The sequence below is a fragment of the Canis lupus genome, chromosome 20, assembly GCF_048164855.1.
Source record: "Canis lupus baileyi chromosome 20, mCanLup2.hap1, whole genome shotgun sequence".
NCBI lineage: Eukaryota > Metazoa > Chordata > Mammalia > Carnivora > Canidae > Canis > Canis lupus.
The window spans coordinates 19127990-19141833 of record NC_132857.1 but is presented as its reverse complement, the minus strand read 5'-3'; the positions used below and the strand labels follow the sequence as shown (position 1 = coordinate 19141833).

Sequence of the window (13844 nt, the reverse complement as noted above, 5' to 3'; positions counted from 1 at the left end):
TGTTGAACCAGTGATCTGTATGTGGGATAAATTCCACTTCATTACAGTGAACAAATTTTTTTACGCATCATTGAATTATATACATTATTATACTTTGTTGAATTCAGTTTGTTAATATTTTGTATACCTGTCTTCAATTTTCTTGTAATGCCTTTGTCTGGTTTTGGTATTAGGATAATGGTGCTCTCATAGAATGACTTAGCAAGTATTCTCTTTAATTCTATCTTCTAGTAGAAATTGTAGAGAATTGATAAATTTTTTTTCCGTAAATGATTATTAGAATTTACTATAAACCCATCTGAGTCTGATGCTTTCTGTTGCTTTCTGTTTAGATTATTAATTCTTGAGTTATTTTCTTTAATTTATATAGGCCTATTCAGATTATCTGTTTTTTCTTGTGTCAGTTTTGGCAGAGTGTCATTTCATCTAGATTATCAAGTATGTGACCATAAAAGTTTTCTTGTATTATATTTCATAATTTAGTTGACTCTTGAACAATATAAGGGTTAGGGGTCTGACCCTCTGTGCAGTTAAAAATCTACATATAACATTGACTCCCCCAAAACTTAACTACTAATAGCCTACTATTGGGATCCCTGGGTGGCGCAGTGGTTTGGCGCCTGCCTTTGGCCCAGGGCGCGATCCTGGAGACCCGGGATCGAATCCCACATCGGGCTCCCGGTGCATGGAGCCTGCTTCTCCCTCTGCCTATATCTCTGCTTCTCTCTCTCTCTCTCTGTGTGACTATCATAAAAAAAAAAAAAAAAAAAAAATAATAGCCTACTATTGACCAAAAGCCTTACTGGTAACAGAAACAGTTGTTCAACTACATACTTTGTATGTGTATTATATACTGTATTCTTACAATAATGTAGAGAAAAGATAATATTAAGAAAATTATAAGAAAGAGAACATACATTTAAAAGTACTGTAACATATTTATCAAAAAAGAAATCTGCACATAAATGGACCTGTGCAGTTCAAACCCATATTTTAATGGGCAACTGTAAACCCATTATTAAACTTTTAAGGTCCATGGGACCTGTAGTGATTTCCCTTTTTTTCATTTCTGATATTAGTAATCTGTGTCTTCTCTTGTTTTTCTTAGTTATCCTTGCTATAAGCTTATCATTTTTATTGATCTTTTCCAAGAATGACCTCTTGCTTTTGCTGGTTTTTCTCTATTGACTTCCTGTTATCAATTTTATTTCTGCCCTAATTTTCCTATGTTTTTCTTGTATTTACTTTGGATTTAATTTGCTCTACTTTTTTTAGTTTCCTGAGGTGTAGATGCTTAGAATTATTGATTTTAAATCTTTCTTTTTTCTAATATATGCATTCAATGCTATAAATTTCTCCGTAAGCACTACTTTTATTACATTCCACAGATTTTGATTATTGTATTTTCATTTTCATTTGGTCTAAACTAATGAAACTTTTTATTTCTGTTGAGATTTCTTCTTCAATCTATGTATTATTTGAAAGTGTATTTTTTAACCTCCATGTGTTTTGTAATTTTCCAAATATCTTTCTGCTACTGATTTCTAGTTTAACTTAACTGTAGTCTGATAGCAGATGCTGTATGATTTCTGTTCTTTATGATTTGTTAAGGTAGATTTTATGGCCTCGATGTTGAGACAAATATGTATTCTGCTGTTGTTGGATGAAGTGGTATTTGAATAGCAATTATATCTAGTTGGTTGATGGTGCTGTTAAGTTCAACTGTGTTCTTACTGATTTCCTGTTTGATAGATCTATCCTTTCTGATGGAGGGGTGTTCAAATTTCCAACTATATGAATGTATTCACCTCTTTCTCCTTTTCTATCAATTTTTGCCTCACATATTTTAACAACCTACTTTTAGGTGATGCATATTAAAGATTGTTAATGTCCTCTTGGAGTATTGACCTCTTTATCATTATGTAATGCCTCTCTTCATTCATGATAAATTCTCTTGACCTGAAATCTGCTTTGTCTGAAATTAATATAGCTACTCCAGCTTTATTTTGATTAGCGTTAGAATTGTACATCTTTTTCCATCCCTTCTACTCTCTTTGTATTTAAAGTGGATTTTTTTTGTCAACAACATATAATTGGATCTTGTTCTTTGATCCCCTACCACAAATGTCTTAACTGGTGTGTTTTAGACCATTGACGTTTTAAATGATTATTGATATAGTTGCATTAATACCACCATATTTGTTACTGTCTTCTATTCCTTGTTCTTTGTTACTATTTTTGTCTTTGAGTATTTTTTTTTGCCTTTTCTGATTTTAATTGAGCATTTTTTGATTACATTTTCTCTCCTTTCTTGGTATATGAAATATATATTTCCATTTTTTCTCCTCTTTTCAGTGGTTACCCTGGAATTTGCAATATACATTTACAACTAATCTGCATTCACTTTCAGATAACACTGTTCTGCTTCACAGATAATACAACTATTTTATGATAACAAAAATTTGAATTTCTCCCTTTAGTCCCTTGTATCATTTCTGTCATTCATTTTGCTTATACATATGCTATGGTCATTGAATACATTGTTATTTGTTATTACTATTATTTTTAGACAAACTATTATTTGTTAGATCAATTAAGAGTAAGAAAGTTGAAATTTTTATTTTACCTTCACTTATTCCTCTTTAGTGCTCTTTCTTTTTGTAGATTCAAGTTTCAACCTAAATCGTTTCCTTTTCCTGGAACAACTTTTTGAGATTTATTTATTTCAGAGAGAAACAGAGAGGGTACAAGTCGGGGAGGTACAGTGGGAGAGAGAATCTCCAGCACACTTCCCACTGAGTGCGGATTCCCATGTGGGGCTCAGTCTCACTACCCTGAGATCATGACCTGAGCCAAAATCAGGAGTCTGACACTTAACCAACTGAGCTAGATGGCTCAGGGATGCCCCTCCTGGAACAACTTTTTAAAACATTTTTTGCCCCTCCTGGAACAACTTTTTAAAACATTTTTTGCAAAGCAGTTCCATTAACAAATTCCCTCAGGTTTTTGTTTTTTTTTGAGAAAGTCTTTATTTCTCCTTCATCTCTGAAAGATAATATCACAGAATACAGAAATTTAGGTAGGTGATTTTTCTTTCTCAGCACTTTAAATATTTCACTCTACTCTCCCTTATTGCATGGTTTCTGGGGAGCTATCTTAGGTGAACAGTTTTATTCCTTTGAATTTATTCCTTCTTTCAAGATTTGTGTGTTTGTTTGTTTTGTCTTTGTTTCTTGTAGTCTGAATATGATATGCCTGGATGTAGATTTTTGCCAGTTATCTACTTGATGTTCTCTGTGCTTCCCGGATCTGTAGTTTGGTGTCAGACATTAATTTGGGGAAATTCTCAATTATTATTGCTTCAACTGTTCTTCTATTCATACTTGTATCTCCTTCTGGTATTTCAGTTGTACATATATTACATCTTTTATAGTTTCCATAATTTTTGGAAATTCTTTTGTTTTTGTTTGGTTTTTTTTCCTTCAGTCTTTTTTTCTCTTTGCTTTTTCATTTTGGAAGTTTTTATTAATAATTAAGCTCAGGAAGTTTTTCCTCAGCCAAGTCTAGTCTAACAAGCCCATCAAAGGTATTCTTTATTTCTGTTACAGTGTCAGATGCTTATAGCATTATGTAGGAGTCCTTAGAGCTTTTGCTAACAGTGTTTCTATCCGACAGTTAAACTCTCATGTGGAAAAGTTATATTGCGGAGGATTTTTCAAAGGTACATAATCAAATTTTTCAAAATGTTCAAAGTTTATTCTTAGAATCAGATTAGCAAATCCATGCACCTGCCAATTAGTTACTTGCAAGAATTAGTGCTAGCCAAAATAAATCTCAGGGGCTTCTTTGGTATTCCTTGGTCCCAAACTTTTTAGACATTGGGAAGGACAATTTAATTTAACAAATTGACTGTGATTTTTATAACAACCTCATGTGTGTTTGATTGATGAAAGTTAGAGGTTACTCTCCTATGTATACACTACATCAGGTTTTTGAACTTGTAATGCATGTTAAGATCTATATTCTGTTATTTAGAAATCCTAATTATCTAATTAAATATGTTACATGATGATTATACTAAGGTATACTTGCTCTGTCACTGATGACAAAGATATGAAGTGTGTACCTTCTATCCTGTTTTCCTTTTCTCCCTCTCACCCCATGCATCTGATTGAGTTTATATGTTTAATACACTTACAGTGCTATTATACTCTGTAATTGTCTACTCGGGTGTTTATTACATATTTCTCAATTCTGAATAGTTCTTAGTAAATCTCAGCTGGTGCTAATGAGAATTGTTACTTGTGGGGCCTTGATTATTTCATAGAAGGGTTTTGTTCATTAGTAAGACTTGTTGAATTTCCTTATTAATAATTAGTATTCAGTTTTGTTTTGGACTTTGGGGCAAAGAAAATGTGATTAAATTACAGTAGGTCTAGTAGTAGCTTTGTATGGGTATATTAACAAAAGGAACATAATAACTTTCTTTGCCTGTTTCTCCAGATATGGGGATTATGATCACTACCTGCCTGCTAATGTGCTTAAAATATTTATTTTTAAAAATATCAAGATATATCAGAAATATCCCATTTGTTGTGGGTAAAGAATGTAGCTTTTTTTGTTTAATATAGTCTTTAAACTTCTCCCCAATGTGAAGAATGGGTTTTTGTTTTAGTTTCTTTATTCCCAATTCCTGTCAATAAACTTGCCATATAAAATGTAAGTATTAATGAAATTATACAATGTTCTATGTATTTGATGAACTACTTTAAATAATCCTATATATTTCATTATTGGAGAGAAAATGAGCATAGTTGTCGATGGAGGAAAAGAAATTATTTGAATAATGTTAGTTTTAGGTTATGATAATTCAACAAGTAATGAATTTTGAAGCAAGCATTGTATATTTTGAAACAAACATAATTTTTCGTGTTATAGAATATACAGTCTTTTAAAAGTAATAAAGTACTTGGGGATAAAGAATTTTAAAACTATATTTTTAAAATTTAGTTCTTCAGGTGCTGGAAATGTTGCTGACCGTGTTCTGGCTCAGCTCTTAACGGAAATGGATGGCATTGAACAGTTAAAGGATGTGACAATTTTAGCAGCTACTAACCGCCCAGATAGGATAGACAAGGTAAGAAAGACAGTAGTGTGAATATTGTAAAATCAAGAACTGGGTCATTTGATTGTACTAGGTTGTTGGTTTTTTTTTTTTTTTTTCCTATCAAATTGCCTTGTAGTCAGTTTTTTATTTAGAAGTTACCAGAAATCTTAAACTAAAGGAAAAGAACAAAGTAAAGCTTCTATATTTTTATTGCTTATGATTTGATATTAATGAAACTATTTTGTAACTCCTTGAATTTCCCCTCCCTTACTGTCACATCAAACTTTCAGGTAGAGAATTGAAGTTTTGAAATTCTTTGTTTATGTCATCTGACTTATTTTTGAGAAGTTTTTAACATTTTCATTCATATTAAGGTAAATTTCCGGCTATTTAATACAGGTTAGATTCAAGTTACTGTCAACAACTTTTTAGAATTCTTGGCCTAGCAGTTGCTTTAGGGTGATGAGGATAGGGGGACAATGGATTTTATCTCTCTTAGAAATAACTTAGGCTACAGCATTATACTAAGCTATGTAGTTGCAAAATTAACCCTTTCAAGCTATTGCTACCACCTAATCTCCCTGCGAGAGTTTTAATAAAGAGAATCCACTAAATTTTAAATGCCTAATTTATATGCAATGTATAATTTTTTCCCAAGGATTTAAATTAAGAGTAAAAATTTTCTCCTGTAGCATGAACCAATTTTTCTTTTTTGTTTACATTATGGCTTCATATGACCTTATGAGCTCCTCCCTCCTTCCCTGTGCACATATACACAGAGTTTCAGTTTTTAAAATCGGATTTAGAAAAAATGATCCTTTCAAAGATATGAAAGGAGTTTTCACGTGGAAAACAAGCTTTACTTTTTTTCAGTTAGGTATTTTACTATAAGATAAAGACATTTTGGTCAAATAAAAGTGAGAAAGCTTTGGACTTTAATAAATTGTTCCTTTTCTGATACAGTGTTTTATAGGAAGATAGTTATGTTCTAAGCACTTATAGAATCTGGGTCCATGCCCCAGGGGTCCAGACCCCTCTGATGTCTATGAAAAGAAACAAAGGACTGTACTTTAAGAAGTATCATGGAAAGTGCTGAAAAAGCCCCTAGAGATTACCTAATCCCACCTTTCACTTTCACAAATAAAAGTGCTAAATCCAGGAAAGAAACCTTTCTCTCCTAGTAAGAATACATTATATTTTTATGACATTTCTTCTGGTTACCCCATGGCTAATGAGCTCTGAAATGTCTTAGGTTTCCTTCTCAACAATGCCTAATCTAATAGTTGACTTCTTTGGTTTGTTGATAGAGTGTGTCCTCAATGTTAAATACATTTCTTGAAACAGGACTTTTGGATTTACAGTAAACTTCTCTGGGTTCATCTAAATCAAGCTATCTGACTCCACCTGATTGGTGCTTGTATTACTTTTCTCTTGCTGTGTTACAGATTGCCTCAAATTTAGCAGTTTTATACAACACTCATTTTTTAGTATTTCTGTAGGGCATGGCACAACAGAGTTATCTGTTCCAGAGGCTCACTACAGGCTGAAAACAAGGTGTTGGCTGGACTATATTGTTGTCAGGAGCTAGTATTCCTTTTCTAAGCTCACATGATTGGGGCAGAATTTATTTCTTGTGATTATAGGCCTAAGGACTGAATTTCCTTACTGGCTGTCAACTGGGAGCTACTGTCAGCTCCTAGAGACCACCCACATGTCCTCTTCCATTTTCAAAGAAAGCAATGAGAATTGCCATCATATTTAATCCCTCTTGTGCTTTAAACTTCTATTGCCAGGAAAAGCCCAATGTCTTTTTTAGTCTTACCTAATCAACAAAGGAGTATCTCTCCACCTTCATGTCAGCTGATTCAGGACCTTAATTACATTTGCAAAAGCTCCTCACAGCAGGGCCTAAATTAGAATTTGATTTAATCACTGCGAGAAGGTGTGGGTCCATGTAGGGGACCAGAATCTTGTGACTGTACTAGAAGTCTTCCTACCACAGTACTTGTCAGGTTCTCCCTGGTCCTATCTGAATTCTGTTTCAAGTCCAAAGAATGACTTCTAACTTTCTCAGAGATCAGCTTTTTTTTTTTTTTTTTTAAGATTTTATTTATTTATTCCTGAGAGACACACAGAGAGAGAGAGGCAAAGACATAAAGGGAGAAGCACTCCTCACAGGGAGACCGATGTGGGATTCGGTCCCCAGATCAGGATCACGCCCTGAGCCAAAGGCAGATGCCCAACCGCTGAGCCACTCAGGCTTCCCTCTCAGAGACCAGCTTACCCTTGCCTGTCATATAATTGGCTATGAACCAGCTCCTTTGAAATGTTCTTGTTCTGTGGAATCTGCTGGTTTCTCAGATGCAGCATTTCTTTGCCTTGCCTTGTCCAGATATATCTTTCTTCAAATTATAATCTCTCTTGAAACAGAAAAGGATAAATAAATTTTAACTCCTTTTGTAAAGGATACATTTTTTCATGTTCTTTATATGTGTAACACTTTATAGGTTTGTTACTTAACAGTGGAATTATTGATTTATAATCTGTTTTGCTTACTTTTCCCCCTGTAAGACCTAAATTGAACCGTAACTGTTGTGTTTTACAGTAGATGTAATTTATGCTAGTTTTTCCAACGCCTAGTATAATAGACCTTGAGAAATTTTAAAGATAAATGTAGAGATTAGAAGTTATTCTTGGGCCATTATTAGGTTTGGGACCTTTTTTAAAGCTCAGCTTTCTAAGTCAAAATCCCCAAGATGATGGTAGAGAATTTCCATTCTAATATTTTTAGGATAGTTTAGTTGTGGATATCTTGGATCTCTTAGAGAAAATATGTAACTGGATTTTGGGCAGAAGTTGTCTCCAAAGACAGGAGATTGAAGGAATGAAAGTGGTTTTCTTTTTTTCTTTTTTTTTCTTTTTTTTCTTTTTACATTTCAAAGATTTTGCATCATTTTTGTGTTTCTTGCCTGATGATAATGTTTGCCTTAGGAAGGCAGATGAAGTGTTTCATTAACACAACCCATGAGTCTTCAACATCACAGAGTTTCAGAAATTAAAGTTTAGGAAATATCTTGCTGAAATTCAAGCCATGTTTTTTTAACCCTTTATAAAATGTTATGTTGAATTCATCAGTTCTAAAAACACGTGATTGTCCAAAATAAATATTTTAAGTATCAATGTTAATTCACACTGTTAACACTTCTTGATTTATTAGCTTTTGGTTTAAGATGTTTCAGAGAGAAAAAAAAGATGTTTCAGAGAGAAGTATAAACATATGCAAATATCTATGTATATAGATATGTGTACTTCTATATATGCTTGTGTGTTTGTATGTGTATATGCATATATTTGCATTTATGCACATTCTTTGATTAATTTTTAGATATTAGAAATCCAGCTTTTTTTAACAAACTAATTTTGGATGAGCACATTTAAATTAAGATATGGAAAGTATTTGCTAATTATATACAAAGACTTATTTTCACTAGGTCAGGGGGATCTAAAGGTTTTTAATTTAGTATTCAAATTTTTCAAAATTTATAAAGTTTAATTTGTAAAGGATAAAAGGGATGCCTAGGTGGCTCAGTGGTTAAGTTCCTGCCTTCAGCTCAAGGCCTGATCCTGGAGTCCCGGGATCGAGTCCTGCATCGGGCTCCCTATATGGAGCCTGCTTCTCTCTCTGCCTGTGTCTCTACCTCTCTCTCTCTGTGTGTCTCTCATGAATAAATAAAGAAAAACTTTAAAAAATAGTAATTTTTAAAGGATGAAATAATACAATTATTCTTAGCAGCAAAACATAAAATTGGTAAATGGGAAATAAACATTTTTGAATGGTGTAAGAATCGTTTCAGGATCATCAAATAATGTGCTGTGCTTTCAAGTGCAACTTTGAATTTGGTACATTACACCAGAGTCTAATGTTCTGCATATTGTGTAATTCTGTGGGGAAAAAAAACAAACTTTAAATAATCAGTGATCTTTGTAAAAAATGTTTTAATTCTTTTCTGTTTAAAGTAGAATTCTCTATTTGTGTGGAATATGGATTTTTTTCTTAATTGCATTTTTGTTATTACTCATATAATATATACCAACATCAAAAGTCCTTTTCTTTACAGATTTTTTCCTCTGAAGAACAGTTTTAGAGTATTATTTGTATATTACTTAATAGCACTATAAAAAAGTTTCAGTGCATGTGTGATTATAACATGGTGATCGTTCAAAATGTGCCCTGAAGGTCCTGTAGAAACTAAACAGTCTTAAAAGGCAATATAAAAACAAAACTTCCTGTTATGAACTGACTAGACAGTTCCTTGTCTGGATGAAACTGTAATAGGAAAAATATAGTTGACAGAAGAGTTAAAGTAAATTTCATGTGCTGATGCTAAAAGGTAAAGAGGTGTTTTTTGGGTTTTTATTGTTTTTGGTTTTTTTCTTAAAACGAATTAAAAAAAACACTTTTAGTGTCAAAGAAATAATACATTTGATCTAAGTTTGGCTAAATTTAATTAAGGTGTTTGGCCTTATAAATTTGCTAGCATACTTTACAAGTCTATTGCCTGTTAACCCACAACCTCTATGTCATGGTGACCGTACGTTAGTATGCTAAAAAGAGGAGAATTCTTGGACTACCAGAGGAGTGAAATTGGCATCATTGTGTGACCCATATCTTGTATGTATTTGTGTCCTTCATGGACAATATTTAAATTTGATGTAGTTTGGGGAAACTAAAGCTGGAGTTTCTTGGGGATTCTGGTGATTCAGCAAAGGAAGTAAGACACATAGTTCAAGAATCACATTATTCTGTTTCCTCGTATGTCATATTTACACGTCAAACACATTAGTTGTGATGTAGCGCACTAGACTTAGTAAAGTGATTGCTTGTGGTCCCTGGTGATATCCTGAAGTCTCCATAAACATTTTATGTACTACTCTCTCCTCCAGCTGATAAGTAAGTGAAGAGAACTCCTATTCCCAAATGTCCATTTTGCATAAGAATGACAGGATGTGAGGGATAGATGAAGATTAATGAGATTGTATAATGTCAAGTTGACACATTGTCTTTAGATGGATGATGGTCTGGATTTCCTCAGCATTAAGAGACTTAAGAATAGCAAATAACTGAATTTTTATTGATGCCCAAATAATAAAGAGCCCAAACTCTAGGAGTTTATATTGTTCTTTGTTAGGCTTTTGTTTGTGTGGCCCTTTAGAAGAATATAATGTGCAATCCAAGGCATTTCATGCACTTGTGTCAAATATTAAGAAGTGGTCATGTCTTCTTTCCTAGGCATTAAAAAAACCTCAAAAGAGTTTGGTTTTATGAATATTTTTTAATTTAGTCATTTGGTTACTTTTAGTATCGGTACCTGGTATATAGTAGGCTTTCAATAATTATTACTACTGTAAAGTACATAGCCTATAAAGCTAGTTTTCTTATAGTAGTAAATTTGTAGAATTTTGAAAATTCTGCTCTGAATCCTCTATGGAAGATTGTTCAGTTGAAGAAAATTTTGAAAGTTGTGTAGAAATATTTAATAATTCAGAGTTCAGAATCATTTTCTAACTTAGTATGTTTAATTCATGGATATGATAAACTGGCATTAATTTCCTTCAGTTTTGCTGGGAGAGGAAATGTGCTTGATGGGGTAAATATGATATAACATTTTTATTTCTTAAATATTGCAAATTAAAAGTTGCTTTTATGGATATCTTTGTAACATGGGAACTTAATTAGCATATTCAGAAATGTCAGCAAATGAGAAACTAAACATATGTGGCTTCCAATTTTCAAGTGAATTGGGTTCTAAAAGTACCTTTAGAAGAAAAGGTACAGATATGTTTGTGGATGGCTTTTCTCCCTACCTTTCCTAGTCGTGCATGCCATTCTTTTAATATTACTGTTCTCAGCTAAGTTGGAACTCAAAAGCAAGCTGCTTAACCTAATAGACATTAAAATTTTAAATAAATCATAATTCTTTATTTTCTTGTATTTTAGGAAAAATGTTTACTAATCCTTAATATTGTTTATCAAAATGATGTGGAGTGTCTTAGGGGGTTATAAAGTGAGCTGCAGTGTAGTTAGGTCTGGGAGGCCTCCTCCAAGCTTATCTTCCAATTTCAGCTTTACCTTCATTTTATAGGACTTTCAGAAGTTGTTTTGTCATTATCAGAAGGTGTTTGTGTGTGTGTTTTGTTTTCTTAAGGCTTCAAGTGTTTTTACCATATCTATTACAGTAGCAGCTATAAGGGTTTCCACTTTGGGGATGGGAAAGATGACAAAAGAGAAGTCCATCAGAGGTTGTATGTATATATGGGTCATATCTCATTTAGATGCTAATAAGATAAAGGCTGTTTATCCCAGGGCTCAGCAAACTGGGCAGCTACTTGTTTTTATATCTCTCATGATCTGAAAATGGTTTTTATATATTTAAATTGTTGAATAATATGAAAAAGAATATTTTGTGAGCTGTAAAAATGAGATGAAATTCAAATTTTGATCTCCTTAAGTAAAACTTTACTGGAACATAATGACCCTAATTTGTTAATATAGTGTTTTCAACTTCATTTGTACTACTGTAGTAGAGTAGTTACAATACCGTAGAGTATTTATGGCCCATGAAGCCTAAATTATTTACCGCTTCGATCTTGACAGAAAAAGTTTACTGATCATTGATATTTTCTTTTTTTTTTCTTTTTTTTTTTTCATTGATATTTTCTTGTAAATTTTTAGAAGTTTAGTAATATCTCTTAATGTGTGTTTCATCCATGAGCCACAAAGTTTTTCTGAAGATTGTTTAAATATATTGCAGTAATTTTCTGGGGTGCCTGGGTGGCTCAGTAGGTTAAGCATCTGCTTTCGGCTCAGGCCATGATCCCAGGGTCTTGGGATGAAACTCCGTGTCAGTTCTCTGCTCAGTGGGGAACCTGCTTCTCCATCTCCTACTCCCCCTGGTTGTGTTCTCTCTCCCTCTCTCTCAAGTAAATGAAATCCTTTTAAAAAACCCTTTTAGTATTTAAACTTTTAAATATATTTTAGACTAAATAATTATTCTTTACAATTGAATAACTCACCAAAATCCATAAATCTAGAAATGCAGCTTTTTTAATTGTATGAATAATGTATTTCTTCATGGCATATTGAATCTTAAAGTTTTAGTGGCTTTTTTTTTTAACTTTTTTTTTTTAAGATTTTATTTATTTATTCATGAGAGACACAGAGAAAGAGAGAGGCACAGAGACATAGGCAGAGGGAGAAGCAGGCTCCATGCAGGGCGCCCAATGTGGGACCCCATCCTGGGCTCTAGGATCACACCCTGAGTTGAAGGCAGACCTTCAACCACTGAGCCACCCAGGCATCCCACCTTTTAGTTTTTTATAATTGTGAGTTGAATGCCCTTTTTGGTATTATTATAGGAATTTTTAGGCTCATATATTTAAATTTTGAGAAATTAAGTTTCTATGTTTAGATGTTTGGCAAATAATATTTGATATCAACATGCAAATAGGAGTGCATTTAGTCTTCTGTTAGAATAAATAACACTGTACATATTGCCCTTGACACCCAAGTGTAAAAGAAATTAATTTCAATTCTTTCAAGATCAGAGAGAACTTGGAAGGCTTTGATAGTCTGGTTAACTTTCTGATACATTGACTGCCCCTCACCCCATTGTAAAATTTCTAATCATCATTTCTCCATCTTTTGCTTATTCACCCTATACTAATGGGGCAGGTACTTATTAATTCATGAAATAGAGCACTCCCTCTTTGTCTCAGACTATTTTTAGGATTTTGTTGTTCTCCTGAACCAGCTGCTATGTGTCTCCCCAAAGCTTCAACATACCAGCCAGAGTTCTCTAAAGAACAATTTTTAGTCCTTCTTCTAGTATGGTTCTTTATGTTTGAAAACTATTATGTGTCTTATCTTTATATTCTATCTCACCAATTAGTCTTCTCTTCTCCAGACTTGACATCTTGTTTTATTTCATCTTTGGCATTCTTGTCCTTTTTTCCCCCTCTAAACTGTTGTCCATTTGTTGCTTTCTCTCTGAAATTATGGCATCCACAAATGAATATACTGTAATAGGTTGTGGTCTGATCAGTACCAGAGTTTAGTGAGTCACTTAATGCCTTTAATCTGAATACCATGTCTTCTGCTAATGCATTCCAGCATTGTGGTAGTTTATTTGCCAGCTGAATCACACTGTGGAGTGCTGTTGAATTTAAAGTCATCAAGAAAAAACAAAAACAAAACCAAGAAGCCCAAGTCTTTCCTCAGAGTTTTCTGTTAAGTTATAGCTTCCCTGCCTTGGGCTTGTGTTATTAATTTGATTTAAGTCTTAGAAGTTGAGACACACTGCGATCAGATACAGAGGTCTTCCTTCAAGTTCAGCTCCTCTGAGCTTTTCCTACTTTTCATATGCTTTCCAGAGATTTGTTTTCCTTTTTTTTTTTTTAAAAGAGATTTATTTATTTATTTATGATAGACAGAGAGAGAGAGAGAGAGAGAGAGAGAGGCAGAGACACAGGCAGAGAGAGAAGCAGGCTCCACGCTGGAAGCCCGATGTGGGACTTGATCCCAGGTCTCCAGGATCGCGCCCTGGGCTAAAGGCAGGCACCAAACCGCTGGCCCACCCAAGGATCCCCAGAGATTTGTTTTCCTAAGTCCCAATAGTTTCTGCCAGCAGCTGCTAGAGCTTTAGGCCTTAGAAATAGAGGAATTAATTTTATTAAATTC

At 33.5% G+C, this 13844-nt stretch overlaps 1 protein-coding gene across 9 annotated transcripts in view; it reads left to right on the top strand.

Annotated features, from left to right (window-relative positions):
- AFG2A (AFG2 AAA ATPase homolog A) overlaps positions 1-13844 on the top strand; it is a 350459-nt gene that overhangs the window by 111826 nt on the left and 224789 nt on the right. For all 9 annotated transcript variants that reach the window (XR_012012857.1, XR_012012858.1, XM_072788489.1 and 6 more), the window contains exon 14: positions 5011-5137. Coding sequence is in view for 7 of the 9 variants with exons in the window: in XM_072788489.1 (XP_072644590.1) it covers positions 5011-5137 (127 nt within the window). In the remaining 2 variants the exon portion in view is untranslated. The remainder of the gene's footprint in view (positions 1-5010; positions 5138-13844) is intronic.